Source organism: Armigeres subalbatus, chromosome 3, assembly GCF_024139115.2.
Source record: "Armigeres subalbatus isolate Guangzhou_Male chromosome 3, GZ_Asu_2, whole genome shotgun sequence".
Classification (NCBI taxonomy): Eukaryota; Metazoa; Arthropoda; class Insecta; order Diptera; family Culicidae; genus Armigeres; species Armigeres subalbatus.
The window spans coordinates 25,700,952-25,727,154 of NC_085141.1; the positions used below are offsets into that span (position 1 = coordinate 25,700,952).

General features: G+C 40.8%; 1 protein-coding gene across 4 annotated transcripts in view; it reads left to right on the forward strand.

The window, feature by feature from the left end:
* Positions 1–26,203, forward strand: part of LOC134224399 (band 7 protein AGAP004871-like) — a 190,616-nt gene that overhangs the window by 102,233 nt on the left and 62,180 nt on the right. The window contains exon 1 of one of the 4 annotated variants that reach the window (XM_062703721.1): positions 4,822–5,046. The exons of the other annotated variants lie outside the window; for them this stretch is intronic. Coding sequence (XP_062559705.1) covers positions 4,965–5,046 — 82 coding nt within the window. The 5' untranslated portion in view covers positions 4,822–4,964. Of the gene's footprint in view, positions 1–4,821; positions 5,047–26,203 lie in introns of those variants that run through there. 4 annotated transcript variants of the gene reach the window in all.

A 26,203-nucleotide genomic window follows, 5' to 3' on the forward strand; every position in this document is an offset into this window, starting at 1 on the left:
GCCACCATTTCGGCCGCACCCATATTGCCTTGCGGTGCAAAAGGGACTTGTGGCTCGGGACGGGAAGATTACCTCGATAATCCTCGCCAACCTATCCGGAGACCGTTCGGGGGGTGAAGAGCTCCCTTTGGCCTTGGCCATCACTATCCTGTAGGCGTCACCCCACGAATTCGCGTTGGCTCCTTCGCATAGGTTGTCGAAACACGCTCTCTTAATGCTCTTGATGGTCTTGTTAAAGGCCGGTTTCGTAGCTCGAAACACTTCACGGCGGTTCGCTCTTTCATCCTCGGTGTGGGTACATTGCATCCTTCGTCTAGCCTTGAGACAGCAGGGCTGTCTAGCCATTTCTCGGCATGGTATGGTCGCACGCGCGTGATAGGACAGCTACCAACGCAGATCCTAACAGGGATCCCCGGACCTCGGATGTTACACGCCATTGTTGATCTTTAAGCAAACTGCTAGATGATCATTGATCACTATGGGTAACCCTCGTCCACCCTCCAGTCCAAGTCTGGTGCCAGACCAAGACTGACAAAAATTATGTCAATCCATGACGCGACCCCGTTCCTTCTGAACGTGCTAGCGAAGCCATCATTGACTAGCACTGCGTCGAGCTTCGCTAGCGCCTCTAGTAACGCTTAACCCCTTCGATTGGTGCAGCGGCTGCCCCACTCCACTGCCCAAGTGTTAAAAACTCCTGCTATGACGACCGGCTTACGACCCACTAGGTCAGACGATAGCCTATCGATCATCTGGTTGACCTGTTCTTATGGTTCTTGGTGTGGCATAGGAGCTACAATAGAACACACCATTGATCTTGGCTATCGCGACACCCTCAGCAGAGGAGTGTACTAACTCTTGGATCGGGTACCGTCCCGTAGTGCAAATAGCTGCCATCCTAGACTCGTCCCCCATCCAATTGCCGTTATCGATACGGACGTTGTACGGGTCGGACAGGAGGCCGACACCGGTCCTCGACTCCATGACCGACTGCCACAACAGCTGCTGGGCAGTTGCACAGTGGTAAAAAATTCAGCTGTGTTACTTGCACGGCTTATTCTTATTTTTATCTCCGATGGAGAACGAAGATCCACCCATAAAGTGGTTACAGGCTTGCGTTTTGCTGGCGCAATTGAGGCATTTTGGTGCCTTATCACATTCCTACGAATTGTGCCTTTCCTCACCACAACGACGATACAGGTTGCTACCCGAGCAGCACAAGTCAGACGCAATGGGTTACAGCAACTTGATTGTGACTGAATAGGTCGCAGTAACCTATGTGAAATATGTGTGCTGCTAGGGTACGGTCTGGGCTCTTACATTTGTAGGACTTGTGTCCCAACTCTTAGCACCGATTGCACCTGTCCATTGAATGCGGCTGGAGTTTGCTTACTGGGCATACTGACCAGCCGATCTTAAACTTCCCGCGCTCCATTTCCTTTTTGGCTTCCACCAAAGGTAGGCTACCAGCGTGCTAAAGGGACCCCCCTATAGGCGTACAGAGGTCTTCTAGACCTCTGTACCGCACTCACCTCGGCGTCGTCATTCAAGACCTCTTGAGCCAGCTTCCTGTAGTCAGCCCCACTAGCCTGCGCTCCGCGTTTCAGAACCAAGATCATTTCACTGGTCTTGGTGCGTCTGACGCTTCGCACGTCCTGACCCAGCGCCGAAAGCTTTTTGGCCGCCTGCATCGATTTAAAGACTTCAAAGTACTTTTCCTTATCAGTTTTCACCAACAAGGCCTCGCCTCTGTCCTTAGCTTTCTTTGCGGGTTGCGATGCGTTCGACTTCCGCTTTGCCCTACTGACCAGCTGCCAGGAATTTTCGGTCCCTTGTGCCGATGGCACAAGCTGGCTGTACCCTCTTGCGGCCCGGTGACTTACACCTGGTTGGTGCCTTTTGCCTTTTTTGGCCGAGAAGTCATCTTCTCGGGTCGACGCCCTTCGAACTCCTCTGCACCCCGATCTGCTCCGTCCAGACGACGTTTGGCCTTTATGGTCGCACGTCGTTTGGCTTTGCTCTGAGCGCCTTCGCCAGATTGCTGCCTGGGCCGTTTCGGAAAATAGACGACAATTTTTGAAAATTCTGTTTAAATTTGGTGGTAGTTGAGGTGATTGCTTGTGATTTCGGTGTTAGAAATAATTTCTGGATGTTGTTGTTTCATTCCTTATTGCGATGCTTAGAGAACTTGAAGATCATCGGGCCAGAATTAATGCGCACAAGTTCGATCTATTTTTGAACCACATCCGCGCTCGAGAACGGCCCATAGTGCACTGCCGTCGTCGGTTTGCGGTGTTCTTCCCAAATGCCTCTATGTGAGACACGTAGCTTCCCATCTGTTCTAATCTATTTAAACCTAACGAGAGCACAGTAACCCGGAGGAAGACGGTGACACCGCCGCCGGTGGTGGTAAACAAAAATGAATCGGGAAAATCTTCCGAGAGTGTCAAGTGATTGAGGCGTGAGAGGAATTCCTGCGGAACGGGGGCTTATTTATAAAGAGATTGTGGCGGCTCAGTGTACGTTGTTTGGCTTTAAACACTTGAACTGATGAGCTATATCGGCATTTTTGCTTCCCTACATGGGTGGGGAAGTACCTTCGCTGAATAGCTACGAAAATGGCAGCGGGGAGTATTTTAAGACACGGACGCGATTCCGATGATCTCCACACAGTTTGCGATGGAACTGAATGGGAAAGACAATGTTCCCTTCGAATGAGCTCTGGCATCAATCATTTCATAATGATGTAAAAGAAAGGGCGATGAGGTTTCGCTCACATGGTTGGATTTATTTGTCTTGCCGTCTATTTACGGACGGGACCAAATTGGAGCGTGAAATTATCGTGATTTTTGTCTCACGGAATTGCTGAAATCAGGACAACTGTGACTTGGCAGATTTTGCCCTCGTCGATTTCTGCTGGTCGTGGGAAAAAAAGTGGAACGCAAAAATGCTTTCTACCTGAAGCCATCCGGATGGATTTGGGTATAAAATTGTTTTCTCGATTGTCATCGATGACTTCGAGTCACGTTTTTTCTTCGGTCTGACTGGCATTATTCGTGTCCCATCGATTTTCTCGGAAGGTTTTATTTCAACCTAATTGCAATAAAAATGTATTATGATAACAGATCAAAACTCTTAAATATATCACTAAGGGTGTCAAATAGAGACATCCAGATCTTTTTATTAATTTGGAGATAAGTTCAGCAATACTTGAAGTCATATAATTATTACTTGACCATTAATTTAAAAAAAAAAAAACGATTGGAACGGATATGTAACGTCAACAGAAATTCTGGGAACAAAATTTTTGACGCCTGTTTGATACAATTCAAATCAATATACTCTAATAAGCATCGTTTCATCAAGCTGTTCAAAAAATAAGACAAATATGATCGACTGTACACAGTATAAAAATGTTACATCATATATGATGTAACAAAAAGGCTCCGTTCGATTCGATTATTTTTTCCATCACTTTTTAAAATTACAGGTCGTCGTTACTATGGAGCTTGTATTCGAAATTGCGTGGAAGAAAAAGTTGGGTGTAATATTAGAGGCTATTGAACACAAAAACATGCGTTCAAATATTTCCATAGCGTGTAATTTTCAGAATTTTTAACTGGTTGGTAATTTTAGGTTCTTAAATGTCAGAAAACAATGAATTAACCAGCATTCGAAAATAGAAAGTCATAAAAATGCTTTGTTCTTATAAACAATGTTTTTCTTTAAATATTTGATTGATTTTCCTTAAAGATTACAAGTCACCAGGTACACTCAAAACACGAGAGCAAGTCACTAGTTTGCAGCAAAACTGAGTCACTTCCTGCATCTCTCATTGAAGAATGTCTGCGGTTTGTTGACCATAGATTAAATGGAAGGCTTTGTGTATTGTATGTTGAAGTAGCGAAACCCGACTAGTGGAAAATAATAAATACATCCAACTTGCGGATGGCAGATTTCAATATAGTTCTGCATTAGAACCGTACAGAAACTGTATAATATTTTGGCATCTACAATTTCGGAAGATATAAATACCATTCTATTGGAATCTAACAATTTTGTATAATACATTATATAAAAAAGCTTGCATTCGATGTAGAAAAATCTTGCAGAAGTTTTTATACAAGAATGATATAATTTTGTATTGCTGTTCTTGTAGGGAAACCCCAAAACGCCTTTCGATTATACCTCATAATTAATCGGAGCTGATGTAGTAAAACTAATTTGAATATCATATTGGTGAGATGGAGAGATACCGAAATTACTGAGCAGACGGTTGTAGATACGAAAATGTTCACAGTTGGTTAAATTATAGTTCAATGGAATTGTTTACACGACAGTTATTTATTATTATATTCACCACGTGTCTCCACTAGAACGAGGAAAAGCTGACAGATGTTTTTTAAACTGGAATCGAAATTAAATTCTCCAAGCTATGTCGTGTGAACTATAAATTATAACTATAATTGGTTTACCATCAGTGGTACCAGTTTCCTTTGGTCGAATTGACAAAGCTTTTTCTTTTTGAGACTACCGGATTAGGTGTCGATTCCGCTTTACATGAAGGTAAAATCTTTTTAAGAAATACATAAGTTTAATTTGTAAATAGTTCATGTGGAAGCGATGAACTTTTGGCTGAATTTGATTGTTCTGAGATATGATGAGTGTTCTGAGCGTTGATAAGAATTACGTCCAAGGGGGCTCACCGTATAATAAAATGCAATGAATGACGTGACATCATACCCATCGCGCTGATAAGTGAGTAATAATTGCATGCCACAAATGTTTGTATTTCCAGCAAACCGGTATTGTATATTGCGCCGTTCAGTTATCACTAGAGTGCCCTTGGGAACACAGGCGTTCGGCTCGTAACGCAGCAATAGTGGGTGACGAATAGTCGAGTCGGTTTGTCCGGTGAGCTGAATAATATTTGTTTGTGCAACAAAAAGTGAAAAATTTCGAGCATGACGGCGCATGCCAACTCTGCTCAGCCTCAAACGAGCCGAACGGTGATGATCGAGACTGGCCCAGCCGTTCGACTTAGCAGTAAGTAGCAATTGGTTTATAATAACTGCACTTTAGATTGTATCAATCTACGATGAGATTAATCATCTATAGATGTATTAATGTAAATTACGAAAGGATGAACTTTGTGAACTTGTTGCTGAATAAAGCTAAATTGCAATTTAAATTTGATTTTTTTTTGCGCAGACTGAATGTTCTTACGAAACATCGAAATAGAATGTTGATAATCATTAGCAGTATTATTGATTTGCGAAGCAAACGCCCTCCACTTGGACATTGCCGACTCGCATCGCCACAGTGATACTTCGAACCCACTCATCTTCAGTATGGTCTTGCTTTGTAGTCGCGTATAATTACCAATAGGTTAAGGAATGAAAAAGTAAGTAGGAGAACTGTTCCGTTTTCTATCTCACTGAACATATATTCATCTCATCGCAAAACAAAGAAATACAGCACCAATCTCGTCGCTTCTCATTGCTAACACGCGTGCTCACTGGTGAAAAAAATCACAAAAAAAAAGAAAGGAACCAAATTCATTTTTATTGCTTTGTTTTCGATGGGATGGAAATAGGAGCTATGGAATGAAGTGCCGAACCGTTCCCCTATATGTGCTTTATTTCTTCAAGATTATTTAGAATCAATTGAGCTTGTAAACGAAAATAAATTTGTCATAATTGCAGTAACGCTTACTTTTTCGGTATAAATAAATATAAATCCTCAATTATTTCATTATATTGGTGCATCAATTGGTGTAGCGAGCGGAGATAAGTTAGTGCAGTCTATGCCGAGTTGTTTACTGCTTACCAGACGTTGGCAATCAATTTTTCTATTTTGAACGCGTATATGGGTGATAAACCAGTTATCTTGTACCGATGTGTACAGTAATTGCAATGCATCCGCTGCCCATTTCTCGTATCTCGATTTTGTTTTTGAATATGTATAGGTGCGGTAATTCGGAAACAAATCAATCTATGAGGTGAAATTGATTACCTTGTTCCAAATCAAACTGCTCACTAACAATACTTACATCACCATCACAACTGCTTCTTTTAGTTCTATTACCACTAGCTGCATAGTTAAATCTTGTGTGAGCACACACAACAGGATGGAAACCTTGGTTTTTAAGCCTGTCCTGGGAATTGGACCCATCCTTTATTCTGTCGATTTTCAAAAAACCTTAATTAACGATCAAACAAGTTAATGAAATGCGTTAGTGACGGCTACGTTATAATCACGCAAATGATTGCAGTTAAAATTCCTATCTCCAAGTTTTTGTTTATTTAAGTGAAATGTACAAAAAAACGAGTATTCTGCAGAAAGTAAAATAGAAATTCTAGAGATTTCGATTAGATTGTTTACTAATTATCAGGATTTTTGGCTTCAAGTCACATGGAAATGATTAAAATTTTAAATCATTGTCAACGTTTGGATCGAGCTTTGATGGAGATCCAAATCAAGTAAGGTTAAAGTTCGGAAAGGAAACATGTTTGTACTAATAGCAAAGCTGATAATGATGGTCCCGCCACACACTCCTACAAACCTGGGCTGCATAAAATGCGTTTCTGCAAACGGGTTCTCAACAGCAAGCGCACTTTAGGGGAAGGGAGGGGCAAAATGCCCTAGCTAAGCAAACACTGATTTATTGTCTTATTTGTAACGCTATTCATGGGTATTTTTACATTATGCAACAGTTAAACAAGATAGCTAGTTGATGCCATTCAAAAATTGTCAAAAATCTCAATCATATTGATAATATTCACATTTAAAAAAAGTGGTGGTATTCTGTTGCCGGAAAACTCATGAGGCAAAACGCCTTTTATCTGGCAACTACTAGGGAACAAAGTACCATGCGTCGGCGAATCAGCATTCTGGTGACGCAAGTACATTGTAGGTTAGCGCCACTAGGGCGTTTTGCCTCGCCAAAATGTTAGATGTTTCTTCAAAATGTGGAAATTTTCGGTTTTTCCGACCTTCCCATACACTATTTTGAAACTTTTTTCGCCTAACCTACATAATTTTAGATCTAGTTTTGTTACGGCCATCTTAATGATGGTAAATATGACGGAAACCACAAAAGGCGTTTTGCATCGGGGGGGCGTTTTGGGGCCTCTTCCCCTAGATGTATTTCTTGCCGTTCTAAACAGTGAATAAATCGAAGAATATTCCTATTTTAGAAACAAATGTCTGAAAAAAAGAAAAATTTGGAAAGCTCTGCGGAAATAAAGCGCATTGAGAAAGGAGCAAGGAAGTTGATTTCAATTCATGTTTTGAAAATTGTTTAACAATTTTGGTTTGCTTGCTCCGCAGTTGAGCGGATTGTTGTTCCTAGGATGTTTGATGGAAAGGGCATTAGAGTCGGGCGTCATGGTCATTTTTTCAAATCAATGTTTTTTCGAAGCCATTCTGGGTCCTGAACAACTGTGCAGAATTTGAGATCGCTTGATTGCTTCCTCGCTTTCCGCATCGCGTTTGAAGTTTGTATGGAAATTAGTATGGGAGAACGTATATTTTTGCATTTCTACTACTAGACGATTCAGTTCATCGTAAACCAAGTGGCACATTGCGTTAAAGTATAACACAAACGATGTCGAAAAAACTATGCTAAAGAAGGCACGTTGCTGAAACGTCCACGAAAAAAGTTATAACGCTTCGAACATTAAGTGTTCAAACCATATGCAAAAAATCGTTTAATCTGCCAGCACTGCCGTACTACGTAGACCAATAATTTAACTGAGTATTATTTCAAAATATTTGATCTTATAGGGCTTTAGAGCTAATGGGAGCTATCCATAATTATTTTACAAAGAAAGAAATCCGACAAGAAGGAAGATGGGTTTTGCCCTTCGATAACCATAGGTTGTCCGGTAGTGCTGGCAGAAACATTGATTTCTTGCATATGGTTTGAACAATCAATTTTCGAATCGTTTTTTGTAGACCTTCCAGCTACGTACCTTCTTCGGCAAAGTCTTTCGGCATCTTCCAGACTATATGCTTACGTATTGAGTTACGTGATTGATGATAAATTGAAGCCGCTAAGAGCAAAAATGTAAAAAAGTGCGTTTTCCCATACTCATGTCCATGTAAATTTAAAACGCGATGCGGCATGCGAAGTTGCAACCAATCGAGCCCATATTTTTCACAGTTGATTGGGGTCCCAAAACGATTCAGAAAAACCTTGATCTCACTTGATCGGACGAAGTTTGTGTTTTTCCATACAACTGCGCCCCACTCTAATGGGCATAGAATTGCCAATCCGAGGATTCATTCATTCAGCTTACATCTAAACAGATAACACTGAATCAACAACTTGACGCCACTACAAACGGTTCAAGGTCTGGTTAGCCCACCTCGCTCGCTGCGCTCCACCTGACGGATCGGAAGCGAACACAATCTTTGCAGGGTTGCTGTCCGGCATTTTTGAAACATGCTCTGCCCATCCGGCTTTAGCTACCGTCTGTATGCTGGGTTCGCCGTAAATGGGCGAGCTCGTGCTGATTCTGAGTGATTGCAAGTCCACTTTAAGTATGGTCCAAGTTTCATGTTCGCAGAGGACTACCGGTCCCATGAGCGTTTTGTACATGATACATTTGGTGCGGTGGTGAATCTTTTTTGACCGCATTTTCTTCTGAAACCCGTAGTAGACCCGACTACCACAGATGATGCCCCTTCGTATTTCAGACGAATTTATTGACCACCTCGGAGGTATTCCCGTTTATCGTAAAGCTGCTTCCAAGGCGGGCCCTGTTGCGCTCGGTTCCACCCACAAACATGTATTTTGTCTTCGACGCATTAACCACCAATCCAACTTTTGTTGCTTCACATTTCTGGCGGGTGTACAGTTGTGCCACCTACGGAGGTGTTCGACTGACAATGTCCATTTCAGCCGCGAAACAATTAAATTGACTGGATCTCAGAAAAATATATTAAGCTCTTTTAGTGGAATGTATTAAACCGTCTAAGACGAATTAAGTACTGTCCATTTAATTCCACTAGTTAATTTTCGTTATCTTTGCAGATACGTATTTCGACCACAACTGTGTGGTCGTCTTCAGTGTCTTGTACTTGACTCGACTTGAAGAAAACAATCGCAACTTACACTATTTATACTACGCTAGGTACCTAATCTAATCTTATATGCCTACTTTATTTACCTATACAGTAAATTACTTTATTGTTTAGGTAGAAACTTGAAGAGCCAAGAGCTGCCATTTCCCTGATCCTTATTCAACAGCGCTGTTTGTACCTGTCGGTGGATTTCCAAACTCTCAGCTACATCGAGTTTCCATGGGGAAGAGACATTTCTTAAGATTTTAATATTTGATGCCGTAATTGGGTGATTTTCCTTATACACATGTTCTGCTACCTTAGATCTAAATTCGTAATGTAATCCCTTATCGAAACGATAAATGGACAGTACTTAATTCGTCTTTGACTGGATCTGTTGAAAACCGTACCCCGGCTGTTACACCCGGCTCTCCGCATGACTCCTCCTAGAGTGCAATGTTGAACAACAGGCTCGAAAGTCCATCACCTCGTCTTAGGCCCCGGCGCGATCCGAACGAACTGGAGTGTTTGCCCGAAATATTCACATAGGGGAACTGTTCCGATCTCCATCTCACTGTACATATATCCATCTCATCGCTAAACAAAGAAATACGGCACCAAATTCGTCGCTTCTTTTTGTCAACATGCGTGCTCACTGCTGAAAAAAATCACAAAAATAATAAACAAACACAATTCCTATCCATTGCTTTGTTTTCGATGGGATGGAAATAGGAGCTATGAGATGAAGTGGCGAACCGTTCCCCTAGTTAGATTGATTGCTTTGATCAGTCTCGTAAGCTTCCCATGGAAGCTGTTCTCGTCCATAATTTTCCATAGCTCTACGCGTTCAAAACTGTTGTATGCCGCCTTGAAATGAATGAGCAGATAGTGCGTTGGGTCCAGGTATTCATGGCATTTTTTCCAATCCGGAGATGGGAGTTCGATGTCCGGTGTCGTCCTAGGATGTTTTCGAGTGGGTCATGTTTGCAGGGTTTGTAATGCAGATTATTATTTATTATCAGACTAAGGCCGGAGTGGCCTGTGCTGCACATAAAAGACTTCTCCATTCAGCTCGGTCCATGGCTGCACTTTGCCAGCCACGCAGTCTGCGGAGGGTCCGCAAGTCGTCCTCCACCTGATCGATCCACCTTGCCCGCTGTGCACCTCGCCTTCTTGTTCCCGTCGGATCGTTGTCGAGAACCATTTTCACCGGATTACTGTCTGACATTCTGGCTACGTGCCCGGCCCACCGCAGTCTTCTGATTTTCGCGGTGTGAACGATGGATGGTTCTCCCAACAGCTGATGCAACTCGTGGTTCATTCGCCTCCATGTACCGTCCGCCATCTTTACCCCACCATAGATGGTACGCAACACTTTCCTTTCAAAAACTCCCAGTGCGCGTTGGTCCTCCACGAGCATCGTCCAGGTCTCGTGTCCGTAGAGAACTACCGGTCTTATAAGCGTTTTGTAGATAGTCAGTTTGGTACGGCGGCGAACTCTATTCGATCGGAGCGTTTTGCGGAGTCCAAAGTACGTACGATTTCCTGCCATGATGCGTCTCCGAATTTCTCTGCTGGTATCGTTATCGGCGGTCACCAGTGAGCCCAAGTACACGAATTCTTCAACCACCTCGATTTCGTCACCACCGATAGAAACTCGTGGTGGGTGGCTTACATTGGCCTCTCTTGAGCCTCTTCCTATCATGTACTTCGTCTTCGACGTGTTGATGACTAGTCCAATCCGTTTAGCTTCGCTTTTCAGTCTGATGTAGGCTTCCTACATCTTCTCAAAGCAACGTGCCATGTAATCAATGTCGTCGGCGGAACAAAATAGCTGGATGGACTTCGTGAAAATCGTACCACTCCTACTCGTGTCAATCCCTGCCCTTCGTATTACTCCCTCCAAAGCGATGTTGAATAGCAGACACGAAAGACCATCACCTTGCCGCAACCCTCTGCGGGTTTCGAAGGGACTCGAGAATGCCCCTGAAACTCGAACTACGCACATTACCCGATCCATCGTCGCCTTGATCAACCGTATCAGTTTATCCGGAAATACGTTTTCGTGCATTAGCTGCCATAGCTGGTCCCGATCGATTGTATCATATGCGGCTTTGAAGTCGATAAATAGATGATGTGTGGGCACGTTGTTTTCGCGGCATTTCTGCAATACCTGACGTATGGCGAACACCTGGTCTATGGTAGAGCGTTCACCCATAAATCCCGCCTGGTACTGCCCCACGAACTCTCTTGCAATTGGTGTTAGTCGACGGCATAAAATTTGGGAGAGTACCTTGTAGGCGGCGTTCAGCAATGTGATTGCGCGGTAGTTGCTACAATCCAGCTTATCGCCTTTTTTGTAGATGGGACACACGACACCTTCCATCCACTCCTGCGGCAGAACCTCATCCTCCCAAACTTTGGTAATCACCCGGTGCACCGTTAAACACCACCGTGTTTAAACAGCTCTCCTGGTAGTTGGTCAACTCCAGGGGCTTTGTTGTTTTTCAGCCGGCCGATCTCCTCCTGGATTTCCTGGAGATTCGGAGCCGGAAGTCGCATGTCCTGCGCGCGTGCTCCTAGGTTCATAACCATACCACCACCGTTGTCTGCCACATCGCCATTCAGGTGCTCTTCGTAGTGCTGCCGCCACCTTTGGATCACCTCACGTAAGAAGGTTCCCTCTTATGTCCTTACACATATCGGGCTGTGGCACGTGGCCCTTACGTGAACGGTTCAACTTCTTATAGAACTTTCGTGCGTTATTAGCGCGGTATAGTTCCTCCGTCTCTTCACGGTCTCGATCTTCCTGCTGGCGCTTTTTCCTCCGGAAAATCGAGTTTTGTCTGTTCCGCGCCCGTTTGTATCGTGCCTCGTTCGCCCTCGTGCGGTGTTGCAGCAATTTCGCCCATGCTGCATTCTTCTCCTCAACTAACTGCTCACATTCGCCGTCATACCAGTCGTTTCTCTGATCCGGAGTCACCGTGCCTAGTGCAGCGGTTGCGGTGCTTCCAATGGCGGATCGAATATCTCTCCAGCCATCTTCAAGAGATGCTGCGCCTAGCTGCTCTTCCGTTAGGAGTGCCACTTCCAGCTGCTGCGCGTAGTCTTGGGCTAGTCTACCGTCTTGTAGCCGCCCAATTTTTAGCCGCGACGGATGACTCCGACGCGTGTTGTATACCGTCGAGAGTTTTGAGCGCAGACCTACTGCAACGAGGTAGTGGTCGGATTCAATATTCGCACTGCGGTAAGTGCGTACGTTCGTGATGTCGGAGAAGAATTTACCGTCGATTAGAACGTGGTCGATTTGGTTTTCCGTTACTTGATTAGGTGATTTCCATGTGGCCTTGTGGATATTCTTGCGGGGGAAGAAAGTGCTTCGGACTACCATACCGCGGGAGGCTGCAAAGTGTATGCATCGTTGGCCGTTGTCGTTCGATACGGTAATGCAGTTATAGTTCGCATTAGGCCTACTCATATGTTATCGAAGTACAGTCGCCTCTCCACATCTCGATATTGAAGGGACCATCGAGATAGGGAGAGATCGAGGAATGGAAGGAAAATTGTAATGGGTACTAGATCCAAAAAAGCTCGTTGCTATGAAAAACGACAACAAAACAAATGTCGTTTCCTGTTGTTGATGTGTTTGTTATTGTCCAAAAATGGTCTAGCAGCCCAGAAATCTGACCATATCGACATAAGGAGAGTGAATCCTGAACGAAATATGATCAGAACCCATCGAGATAGAGAGATATCGAGATAGGGAGGTTATCGAGATGTAGAAAGCCCAAATGTATGTAGATTGAAGGGACTGAGGAAACCATCGACATAGGGAGATATATCGAGATACAGAACATCGAGATGTGGAGAGTCGACTGTAATTGATTCTTGCAACATCCCTAATGTAAATTCTACCGGAAGTAAAATTAAGTTGAAGAGATTGTACGACAATTCCCCCAATAACAATTCCCCGAATGTAACAATCTCCCGATTGAAACATTTCCCAGAATGCCTCCCTCTTCTATTTGAATATGCTAATTATAAAATACGAGAAAAGGCGTAGCCCGATCAAGAACGCATAACAAAATTATAACAAGGGGAGTTATTTAATTCAGAAAAATATTGTAACAAAATGTGTTATAAATTTTGCTGGTTAGTTGTTAAAATAACAAAAATTATATCAAAAATACCTCTAGCCGTAACATAATTAAAACAGAAGTTGATACCTTCATATCAACATTATAACAAAGGTGGATATAATTTTTCAGTACAAAAATCTACTTTCAAGGTAATTGCCTACATCACGGTCAGAAATCTGGTACGCTATCACGCCAATTTCCGGTTTTTCCAATGTCCACAAAAAATGTAGGCAATTATTTTGTGAAAAAAAATTAATAACTAATGTTGTTATAATTTTGATATGAAATAAAACTAGCCGAAGACACATTTTTATCGAATTATCTAATTATAACACACGTTGTTTTAAATAATAACAATTGATAGAATTGAGTTATAATTTTGTTATGCATTTCTGATCGGGATGATAGCCAATCTGGACATTGCGTGTTCGATTTTCGTCACGGTGTAGGACACCGCACAAGATACATACTCAAGCAACTGTTCAAAACTGATCAAAACTGAACAAACTGATCAAAAAGCATTTTGGAAATCATTGTACTTTGATATCTTTATATCGGTACGTGGAGGAGGCGAATGAACCACGAGTTGCATCAGCTGTTGGGAGAACCATCCATCGTTCACACCGCGAAAATTGGAAGACTGCGGTGGGCCGGGCACGTAGCCAGAATGTCGGACAGTAATCCGGTGAAAATGGTTCTCGACAACGATCCGACGGGCACAAGAAGGCGAGGTGCACAGCGGGCAAGGTGGATCGATCAGGTGGAGGATGACTTGCGGACCCTCCGCAGACTGCGTGGTTGGCGAAGTGCAGCAATGAACCGAGCTGAATGGAGAAGTCTTTTATGTGCAGCACAGGCCACTCCGGCCTTAGTCTGATGATAAATAAAAAATAAATTGATATCTTTATAATTTGTAAACACAGCTTGGAGGATCAAGAATATCTAATACTACTAAAGGACATTGAACTGATAAGCGTAGCACAGTACGGTGTACTTCGTGGATTGGACACTAGTGATACTCATGTTTTTCTTTTGAAATCCTTATTCAGATTGTTATCAGAAATCAAGGAGGGTGTGATCCTTGGTTCCAATCTAGGATAAAAATCACGAAAGCATGAGGATTACTACTCCTGGCCACGCCCATCTTCATCAAAGGATATTGCGCTAGTAATGTCCAATATAAAACACTTGTTCCATTCCAAACTTGGGAATTCATTCTTCATTCCAAACTTGGGAATTGTTCCATTCGGGGAAATGTTACATTCGGGGAATTGATTTTCGGGAAATTGTCGTACAATCGTCCTGGATGGTTTAGAAGGGATCTCATATATATTTTCCATGTTCTGGTCAAATTCGCCTACATCAAAATAAGAGATCACATTCATCCTTATTACGGACAAACACCTGCTCCCCAAAAGGGAAACTCATTTGCCTTTGCCTTATTTTGAGTTAACTCTTGCTGCGATTACACATTTGCTCAAAAAAGACATTTGACCGCATAGGAAATTTGGACGAATAGGTCATTTGGCAGAAAAGGCCATCTGGCCGAATAGGTCATTTGGCCGAATACGACATTTTGCCGAATAGGAAATTTGGCTGAACAGAAAATTTGACCGAACATTAGGCTAAATAGTTAATTTGACCGAACGCGTAATTTGGCCGAAAAGGTCAGTTGGAAAGTGAGAAGTAAGGAGTAAGGAGTAAGACGACTCACTTTTCACTATTTATTCTCTTAGCGCTTCTTATTTTCTACAGTAAGAAGTGAGAAATGAGGAATGGAAAGGGAGATGTAAGTAACGAGACGTCTCACTACTTACTTCGCGCTTCTTTCTTTTTACAGTGAGAGTTGAGAAGTGAGACATCTCACTTCTCGCTCCTCATTTCACAATTCTCACTATAAAAAGCGAGAAGCACGAAGTGAGTAGCGAGACGTCTCACTACCCACTTTGCACTACTAACTTTTCCCAGTGAGAATTTGGAAATAAATAGTAAGAAAGGAGTCGTATAACTTTTCACACCTCATTTCTCACTTTCCAAATGATTCATTCGACCAAATGACCTATTCGGCCAAAAGTGCTGTTCTACCAAATGATCTATTCGGCCAATTGATTTTTTCGGCAAAAAAAAACTATTCGACCAATCGGCCCATTTGGCTAATCGAAACAACTTTTTTTTTTCGCTACGCCATTATTTTGCAAATATGCTATCGTATATAAATAACTGATGACAGACATGATATAATGTGCCAACAGATGGTCCGATATGGTGATCAGCATAAATTATCTGGCAATGACAAAACCATCATTGAGCCATTTCACACATAAAAGAGCTAAAAATATGAGTGAACACCTTTTTACATAACTGTTATCAAACCAGGAAATCCTCCTGGTATCTGAAATTTTAGGAGCCTCGTCAGCAGCTATTTCTTCTGTAGACATTTTGGGGATTCAAGACTCCTCCAAGAATTCGGGAGAATTCCTACACTAAGAATTTTGAGGAATTGCTCCGTTAACAGTTTTGGATTCTTTAATTCTAAGAAAATCACTTCCCAGAAGTTCTGCCAAATGCCTTCTTTAGAAATTTCGGGGAAGCTTAGAGTAGAGTGGGGCAAGAGTGCGCGTGGGGTTAGAGTACATTTTCAATTTTTTGAAGTTATAAAAAAAAGATAAACTAGCAGCACTGCATCAGTTTGATAGGTATTCTGACCAACTATTTTCATGTGTAATTGTAAACGGTTTGAATAAACAACAAGGGAGATATGAAGATAGTTAATTTTCTGGCCATTTTGCTAAAAATAATTGTGTTTTCGCAACTAGTATTCCATTACCAAATATACGTTCAATCAGGTGAACATTATACCATTTCGATAACCTATTGTATAGAGTACTTTATGGTGCAGAACATTGATTCGGTTGGTTTTCCAAGAGGTCATAACCACAAACTGAATAAATTTTGGGGCTGTGGGGTAAAAGTACGCAGGAACGGGTGGGGCAAGAGTACGCATGTGAACCTTTAAGTTCTGTTGTCAAACCCGTATCTCCGACCGAAATAAGACTACTTCCAAAGCGTAAAGGTCCACAACAAAGAAGAAAGGGACAGAAATCGAAAATAACCACAAGTTATCCTTTTAAAGATAAGTAATTTGATTAGCAAACAAAGCACTGAAGCAAAAAAATAAAATTGTATTTGGTATTGTTTTACAACTCACATAGTCCGAAAACACAATTTCATCTAAATGATAATCCTTTTATCAATAGAAATATCCATAACTCACGCAACGCTGAGCTGGGAGGGTCGCTAGATGTATGTCGATTCATAAAATTTTTACAGCATTCATACAAAAAGTGTAAGATGGGGGGAGGGGGTTGATGAAATGGTAAAATTTTCCGTTACGTAATTAGTGATCTTTCCTTACAGAAAATTCCTTTGTTCAAGCCACTCGAAACCTGGTGTATTTTTATCTCTGCAGTTTTTTGATGTATATAATGAAAAACAATCCGATGATGAAATCCGAAATGAAAAGATATCGAAAATTAAATGGAGAGTACTTAATTCGTCTTAGACGGTTGAATACATTCCACTAAAAGAGCTTTATATATTTTTATGAAAAACAATGTTTTTTCGTATGAGTGTTCATATTTCTAGGACCTCCCCCCTTTCAGAGTTACGTAATCCTTAAACATTTTATGATATACTTTCAATAAACATCAATTGAATACTCTTATTTTTGTCAATATATACTTGAAAGACATGATTGGAAAATTGCGTGGCCATGCTGAGAGTGGCTGGGTTCGATTCCCGGTATCGGTCTATGCAATTTTTGGTTTGGAAATTGTCTCGATTTCCCTGGGCATAAAAGTATCATAGTGTTAGCCTCATGTTATACGAATGCAAAAATGGTAACTTGGCTCAGAAACCTCGCAGTTAATAACTGTGAAAGTGCTGAATAAGCACAAAGCAGCGCGGTGGTGCCGCAATGTACCAGTGAGGGATGTAATGCTAATAAGAAGAAGGAGAGTTCTGATAATTTATTTCTTCAGACATTTTGCGGAATTCTTCCTCCAAGGATTTCAGGAAATTTTGGCCACCATTCACCGTATCATGAAATGGATCCGGTCACCTTCTGCATGGTCTTGTTTTGTGGTCGCCAAGCTAAGGTAATTCAGGATTTTTTCACTAGGAATTACAAACCCTACCGGTCGAACTGTTAAAGAAATTCCTGTAGAAACCAATAATTACCAAAGATTCGCCATCGCACCAAATGTGTCATGTACAAGACGCTAATAAAACCGGTTGTCCTCTACGAACATGAAACATGGACAATGCTCGAGGAGGACTTGCAAGCACTCGGAGTATTCGAGAGACGGGTGCTCAGGACCATCTTTGGCGGTGTGCAAGAAGACGGTGTGTAGCGGCGAAGAATGAACCACGAGCTCGCCCAGCTTTACGGCGAACCCAGGGGTGACATTGCGCATCTCGAATCGAATCACTCGATTCGTAAGTTTTTCGATTCGTTTCGAAAAAAATGCGGCATTATGTATTTCGTTCGACTTCATTCAGTCGCAGTACAAGATTTCGAATGGTGTTGTACTAGTTCAATCGAGTATGTTCTGTCAAACGGAATGTAAACAGAGAGAATAAGAGATAGCTGTCTCCGTGTTTAGTATGCCGCCTGCAGGAGAGACAACCTTCAGCGCATGGCGAATGTGAGTAAACAGAGAGAATAAGAGTAATTTCATCTGCGTGTAGTATGTTGTCTGTTGGATAGGCATCCTTCATGGCATGAATTGACAGTAGTTAATTTATAAACAAGCAAATTGTGCTCGATGACTTTAAAAAGCAATATTATTTATTGAGCAGTTGCAACCGATTAAAACATTATGCCGATACGACACGTTTTGTAAATTGAGATATTGTTACGACACAAATTATAAGTTTTATGTTTATTCGAATTTATGCCACAGATCAAATTTTGAGCTAAATAGTTTAAAGCTAAAGAAGGATTCGATAATAAATTACTTTAATGTTTCTATGTGTATTAGTTAAATGCACTTGAGTCATCTCATGCGCGTTTTTTTTATTTAACTCATTTATTTATACGTAGATCTTCTATCTTCTATCTATATACATAAAAATGAATTTCTGTCTGTCTGAACTTTATAGACTCGGAAACTACTGAACCGATCGGCGTGAAAATTTGTATGGTGGGGTTTTGAGGGCTCGAGGAAGGTTCTTAAGATGGTTCGAGACCTCTCCCCGCTCTAGAAGGAGGGGCTCCCACACAAATGGAACACAACTTTTTGCATAACTGTCTCTGATCATAATTCAATTTTAGGCGAAACGTAGTTCGTCGGGTCTGCTAGTTGTAGAATAAACACGTTTTTACGCAGATTTTCCTCATGGATTTTTCACGCGGTTTATCGAAATCGTCAAGAAATACGTGAAAACTGCGAAAACCCTATTTTCGTTGAAGTCGTTTTTACGCGGATTTCGGGATAATTAGAGATTGCATATTGTCAGGGAACTGTAAAAGTAGGTATACTTAAGACACTGTTTTTCTCAAGAAACAATAATAAAACATTTATTCTCTTCTCGTAGAGAAATAATAACAAATTATAATTAAAAACTTTCAGCAAGAAACGACTCTCGAACAACATTCGAAAGCTAAAAAGGTGACGAGTGTTTTTTATTCGACTTGAGTCGTTTTTCAGTGTGCTATCGAGCATCCATAATGCCAAAACATCTCGTTATTCTTGTACCTCCTCGAGCATACTCGAACGATGAGTCGTTTTCGAGATCGAATCGAAACCCGTAATGCCAAACATGTTCGACTCGATAGAATTACGTTCGAATCGAGATGCACAATGCCACCCCAGTATCCAGAAGGTAGCTAAAGCCGGAAGGGTACGATGGACAGGACATGTTGCAAGAATGCCGGACAGCAATCCCGCAAAGATGGTGTTCGCTTCCGATCCGGCAGGTAGGAGAAGGCGTGGAGCGCAGCGAGCGAGATGGGCAGACCAGGTGCAAAACTACTTGGCGAGTGTGGGGCGTATTCGAGGATGGAGATGCGGCCTCGAAGCGTGTATTGTGGCGTCAAATTGTTGATTCAGTGTTATCTGTTTAGATGAAGATTAAATAAATTAAAATAATCCTGTAGAAACCACTGGATGAGAAAGATGAATTTCCTCATTGTATGTTTGAAGGATTAGTTCAAGGAACAGCGTACTATATCAATTATAAAACATATTGCCTTTAATGCATGAATCATGCAAATAATATTCAATAAAGGTATTGTTCGACGAAATCATAATTTTGAATCACGCCCAGGGAATCAATATTCGAGTAACGCCTAACAATATACCATTTGTCGTCAACAGAGTTTGTTACTGACAAACGCACCTTGCAACAAGCCTTTGTCAGAACCCAAACACAATATGACAAGAATCATTTGGCTTGCATGCTCTGATATTTCCGAGAATACGATGCTAATTTTGTAATCACAGTTAGATTGTCGAATATTTCCATAAAAGCAGAAACTATGATAGTTTAAAACCGAGATTTTCTGTAGAGATAATGCAAAATAACGGGTTGAAAAGTTAGCAACAAAATTGTCTTCTTTTTTGTTGCTGACAAAAAATTTCGGATCTTTGTCATTATTATCTCCGATAAAAACAAAGCTTTGTCGTTGGTTCTCTTTTGTCGCTTGTTTCGTATGCGCATCCAAGAAAAATTGATTCCCTGCAATGCAATGTGATATGTAATGTGAATTTAATGCAATTCGTATCGTCAAGCATGTTTATGCGATGTGCAGTTGTATGGGACGTCTGTTTGTCTGTGAGCAGTCTGGTGCACAATTTCTTTAACAATGCTTTGAATTGCTTGTAGGCTAAGATTACATTTTGTATAAGTTTATGGAGCATTTCATTTTTTTACGGAGCACTGTTTTTAGTTTAAGGAGCATTTTCTCAGGTTAAGGAGCATTTTTTATTGGTTTAAAGAGTATTTCTTCTTTTAGGGAGCATTTTCCTTAGTTTTCAGAGCATTTTTCTGTTGAATAGGGTTACCAAGCAAAACAATCAGCTTCATACTCCAGGGGCTATACAATGGTGCATAAGATTCTACTTTATGACAGCCAATTCCATGGTACTTTTTCAACTATTTCACAATAATTCTTATATCAATATACTGCGCAATTATCATTAGTTATATAGCAAATCTTTGTTTTTCTAAGGAGCATTTTCAATTGTTTACGGTACATTTTTTTCGTTTCTACGGTACACTTTTTAAATGTTTACGGAGCATTTTATATATTTCAAGGTAATTTGTTCAATAATTTAAGGAAAAATTATCAGTTTTTTTAAGGAGCATTTTTCAATTGTATAAGGATAATTTCATCTGTTTTTATAGACAATTTTTGGGCTGCCGTTCGTCACCTCATGGAGGGCGGATGTCCACGTAGCGTTTTTTTTGTTTTTGCTTCGTGCATGCCGCGTCAACGTATATCATGAGGCTAACACGATGATGATACTTTTATGCCCAGGGAAGCCGAGATAATTTCCAAACCGAAAATTGCTCACACCGGCACCGGGAACCGAACTCGGCCACCCTCAGCATGATCTTGCTTTGCCGCATTGCTTTGTCAAGCGTTACAAGTGTTACAACTCATAAAAAATAATAAAATCTTTCTTACAAAAAGTGTTACGAGGGGGAGGGTGGGGATCCAAGACCAATAAATTTAGCATTACATGATAGGTGAACGAACCCTTGTGGCGAATTATGCTAAAATATGGTTACAGCTGATTCATGTAATGCTGGAGTAGGTCAAAATCAAATGCAACGGAGTTTTTTTTTTTATGATGGTCCCATTGGGGCCATAATATGTCCCACCTCCACCCCATACGCTTTGTTTGAAGTTGGGAGGCTTAATAGACGAGTTATCATATAATGATATTTTTTTAATGTCTTATAATTCCATCATTTATTTGTCTTACATCGTTCTCGCTCCCGCGTATGTCCATCATAACGTCAATCTACAGGTCAAAAGCTAGAGTTAGATCAATCCATTTAAAACACATCTTGCACATAGTCTTTTGAATAGTCTTAGGTTGTTTGCATGTTTAATTTCAGTGGGTTAAAAAATTTGAATCCTTCAAAAATACGCAGTTTTGAGTTCCAGCTTTTTTGAAATTTTGCAGTCGTAAATCCATTGCTCTTCTTGTGTAATGATCGTGTACATCCGTCCCATATTGAATATTTACTGTTAAATACGCTGGCAGTAATCCGTTTTTCATTTTGAAAATAAACTCTGGTGTCTTCATGATAATTCTTTGTTCAACTGTCATCCAGCAAAGACATTCCCGCATGGCGGCTGAAGAAGTTGTCCGTTCGACTCCCAATATCAATATCATTGCTTTGTTTTGTATCCTTTTCATTGTACGTTTTTGTCTTCTGTTTGCCAGAAACAGTACAGATGGACAGTATTCAAAGTGTGATGCTACAATTGCTTTATATAGCATAATTTTTGTTTCAACGTCCAAGAATCCATTCAGCCTGCATATCGTTCCTAATTTTCTGGCCGCTTTCTTTATAGTATAGTCTACGTGCTCATTAAACAACAGTCGATCATCTACAATCACGCCTAAATATTTCAAGTTGTCCACCCTTTCTATTTCCTCCCCTTCTATGTTCAATGAATCAGTGTTTCCTTCTTTATTTCTATTGGTTATGATCATATATTTTGTTTTATCTACATTTAACTTAAGTTTCTTCGATTGAAGCCATTCACTTATTTTATCTAGTTCGATTCTCATATGATGATACGCCTCACTGAAATGATCCGCAATAATAAAAATTACTGTGTCATCAGCAAACATCTTCACATTGCCTACTGTAATGTTCTGCTTAATGTCGTTAATGTATATGATAAACAATAGTGGACCAAGTACACTTCCTTGTGGAATACCCAATTCAACTTCAAGTTTGGGGGGTTTTATCAAATATATTTGTTTATCTAGTGTATTAAGTATTAAAGCTTATCTTGATTATCGATGCTTTTAAATATTTTCTTTTGGAGAATAACTAATGCCTCCACTATTGGTTTCGTTACCCTACGTGACTTGTGAATTGGTTTTCTGAATAAGAATGCATTCTTGAACTCGGTTCTCTTGGAATAAACGAATTCTACTAAAACATACAACTTAATAATTCTCAGATAAACAACAATTTCTCTGCAATTGAAATATATTCAATCCACTCATTCCCGTACCTCAGATAAACTCCTTACCATTGTTTTTTTTCTTCAAAGGCATATCCAAACGCTTCTCGGAATAATTACCCAACAGATAAGAATTTCTTCATAATTCGCTTTCCCTGAAACACAATCACATTGTTTTCCCGCTTATTCTCACCATGGATCTGCGTTCGTTCGTTTTACTGAATCACCCGGAGTAATCCAGATTGTAGGAGAAGGTGGGCATATTCCAACATTGTGGTTGTGGAGTGCTCAACTCGAATTCCATTTTAGGTTGCGTAAGGACTTTTTATATTTGAAATCCTTAAGTATTTAATTTACAATTTTCGGAGACCAATTTGTATTCGAAATCAATTGCGCCCCCATTTTCCCCTACCGAGCAAACGATGAAAATATCGTAAAGTCATCCACCCGAAACGGAAATCATGTGCTAGAATTCCTAATTAGCTCCGGAATGTGAGTCTGTGCGCCCTCGCCAGCCAAACATACTCACCATCGCATCGGTGCTCACAGCCCAGAAACGGTTAATCCTAATGGAAGTGTTTTTGGCTCCGATTACATTTCTGCCTCGGGTGTGAGTTCCGAAGAAATGGGAGCAATTGGATTTTTTTCGCCGCCCGTCCAGAGCGCCGTCCGTCTATCTGTCTGCCGGTCTGTCATCGGCGGTCCACTAATCTCTCAATCTCAATCCGCGGGGCGCACTCAAGTTCGAGATTGTCACCGGATTGGGAGATTTAGGGAAACGGAAGGCCATAAAGCTGCGATATGAATGGCGGCCCTTGGACGTGGAGATTGGCATGTGAATGGGGCAGATTAGGATGTTTTCGACTAGTTCGACAATATTTTGAGAAGGTTACAATCGCGATGCTGTTTATTGCTTTGAAGAGTCATTTGCTCTGCAGTGTTCATGCTGATCCCATTTGTTTGCTCTTCATCCTTCGCCCAATGGGGTGTTGTCTGTCCACGCAGTTAGTTGCGTCACTGCAAGGCAAAATTATAGTGGAGTTGATTCAGTTTAAATCACCGTCTTTTGTTTGAATGCTTATGTTGTTACGCATTTTTTCAAACTTCCTAAGCATAAAATACGTTTGTCGTGCTTGTGTGGATATTAGATGTAGAACCCTCACAGTAAGTATATATTAAATTCACATTCACAGCCATTCCATAAAATACTGATATATTGGGACACAGAATTTTATAGAAATTGGTAGTTTTGTTACTTATCACAAAATATTGAACATGTTTTTTTATCAGTAAGACAATGGGAGAGCGACAATCCCAAAAATCAATCTTTGAGAACTTGTGAGGCTAAGGCTAACGTTAAATGACGAAAGTTTCTTCTAACTGCATTCTTTTTAATAGAAATTTTTTCATAATAAATAATTTTCAGTTTCGGATGTACATCTTACGAAACATTATACGAAATCAATTAAATAATCATTTTTTATACAAATCCAGTTTTGAGAAGCTTTGACTTTTGAATTTCAGTATTATTGAAGCCTTGCAATGTGCTTGGACTTTTTTCTCGAAGATTTTCACCCTTTCAAGTTATTTTGTCATCTCGATCGATTCCTAGAATTTTGACCCTTGACCATTTGACCATTTTTTAGTACTCACAGGAGCATCTGAGAATATTTTTAATATAAGGCTCATCTTCAATGTTGCAGAATATGTAGAGCGGAAATATTTTGGAAATGCATTCTTAGTTTCAAAGTAAAGTATTCTTTGTTTGATGCAAATACAGTTTTGATTATTCCAAATATATGGGTAGCGAAAAATTTCTCAGAAGTGGATCCTAAGAAGGCGTTAACGGAGAAGGTTCGATCAAGAAGAAGCCATTGGACCGAATGACGCTTGGCCAAATAACAAATTGCCCGATACTCATCTAACCGAATTATTCGTTTTGCCGAAACGGTTATTAGGTCAAAAACTAGTTAGATTGATAAGATGTATGACCGGAGAAGACATTTAACTGAACAAATAAATAAATACGTTAATTCTGCTTTCTTCTTGTCTCAGTCTGCTCTTTGTGGCCATTTAAGCATAACATCCAACGTGCTCGGTGGTCTAGTGGCTACCGCTTATGCCTTATACACCAACAGGAGTAGGTTCAATCCCAAGCTCGCCTATTTCCTACTTTGTATTTCTGTCTTAGTGCTATCTGTGTATCACGTTCTACCAAAACGATTCCTACAGTTAAACCTTTCGCAATAGCAATTCCAAAAACCCTCCGTGCCACCTATGAGAGGTCGTAGAGTTCTCTGCATCCTTCCCCCTCCTCAGCATAGGCAAGGACGTGACCAGGATAAAAAGGAAGAAGGATTTGTTAGTTCTAGAATCTATCGAAAATTATGTTTCTAATACGAAACATGTTCAATACTTTCCGACCGCAAAAAATCGAGCACCCACATCTCGCGGAGGTTTTGCATTACAATACGAAACACGGTCAAATGTGGGCTCCGTGCCCGCGTGGCTAGTTTCGACAGGCATTCAATCGCATTGTGCTGCGATAGGTTCGATTCCTACCTCAATTGCAGAACTTCTCGTGATAAGAAAAAGGTCGGCATAGCCGATGCATGCTGGTCCATTGTTTAGTGTGGTGCTTTCGATTCCTACCTCAATTGCAGAACTTCTCGTGATAAAAAAAGGTCGGCATAGCCGATGCATGCTGGTCCATTGTCTAGTGTGGTGCTTTCTTCAAAGAGAGAAATGCTCACTGGAAGCATTAAAACGCGTAGAGTCTTTTAAAAATCGTGCACAAATTGATTTACTCTTTGACTACACAGAACAGAAGTAAACACCCGTATACACCCGCCCAATACGAAACATGTTTATTCGCGCGCTCAAAATTCACATAAAAGACCTAAAAAAATAAGAAAATAAATGTCGTTTGGCCGAATGGGTCATCCGATTGTAAATATCATTAGCGAAACGGGACATATGGTCGAACAATAGTGAATGTGCGAGCAAGTGTGAGTTGGTCAATTGAGTAGTGTGAAGTAAGAAATGGAAAATAAGAATTTGTCATTTCACATAATAAGTGTGAAATACGAAGTAAGTGAAAGGTTTTTTTTTATAAATAATTTTATTAATGCGAATTTTAATTTTCTCAAACCCGTTTTTTCACCACAAAGTGTGATGGCTCACTTCTTACTTCTTTTCTCCCTATATCACAGTAAGAGGTGAGAAGTAGAAGTGCGAATTGAGAAGCCAGAAATGAAATGCGTGGAGTGAGAAGTGAGAAATAAGACGTCTCACTTCTCTATCTTCATTCAAAACTATTTTCTTCTTAATGTGGAAAAAGAGGAGTGCGAAGTGAGAAGTGAGAAATGAAGAGTGAGAAGTGAGGCTCACTTGTAGCTCCTGATTTCTCACTGCGAATAACGAATTACTACTCATTTATTTCTCACTTTCTAATGTGAAATGTTAGTAGTGTGAAGTCAGATGTGGGACGTCTTATTACTCACTTCACACTTCTCACTTTTCACAGTGAGAAGTGAGAAATGATTAGTGGGAAGCGACACGTCTTACTTTGCACTCGTCTTTTCTCACTACTAGTAGTGCGAAGTGAGAAGAAAGACGTCTCACTACTTACTTCGCATTTCTCACTTACTTCTTATTTCGCAATACTCACTTTCAAAGTGAGAAGTGATAAGTGAGAATTGAGGAATGAAAAGTGAGAAGTGAGACGTCAGTGAGTCTTATTTCTCATCATTTCTAACTTCTCATTTCTCATTTTTCG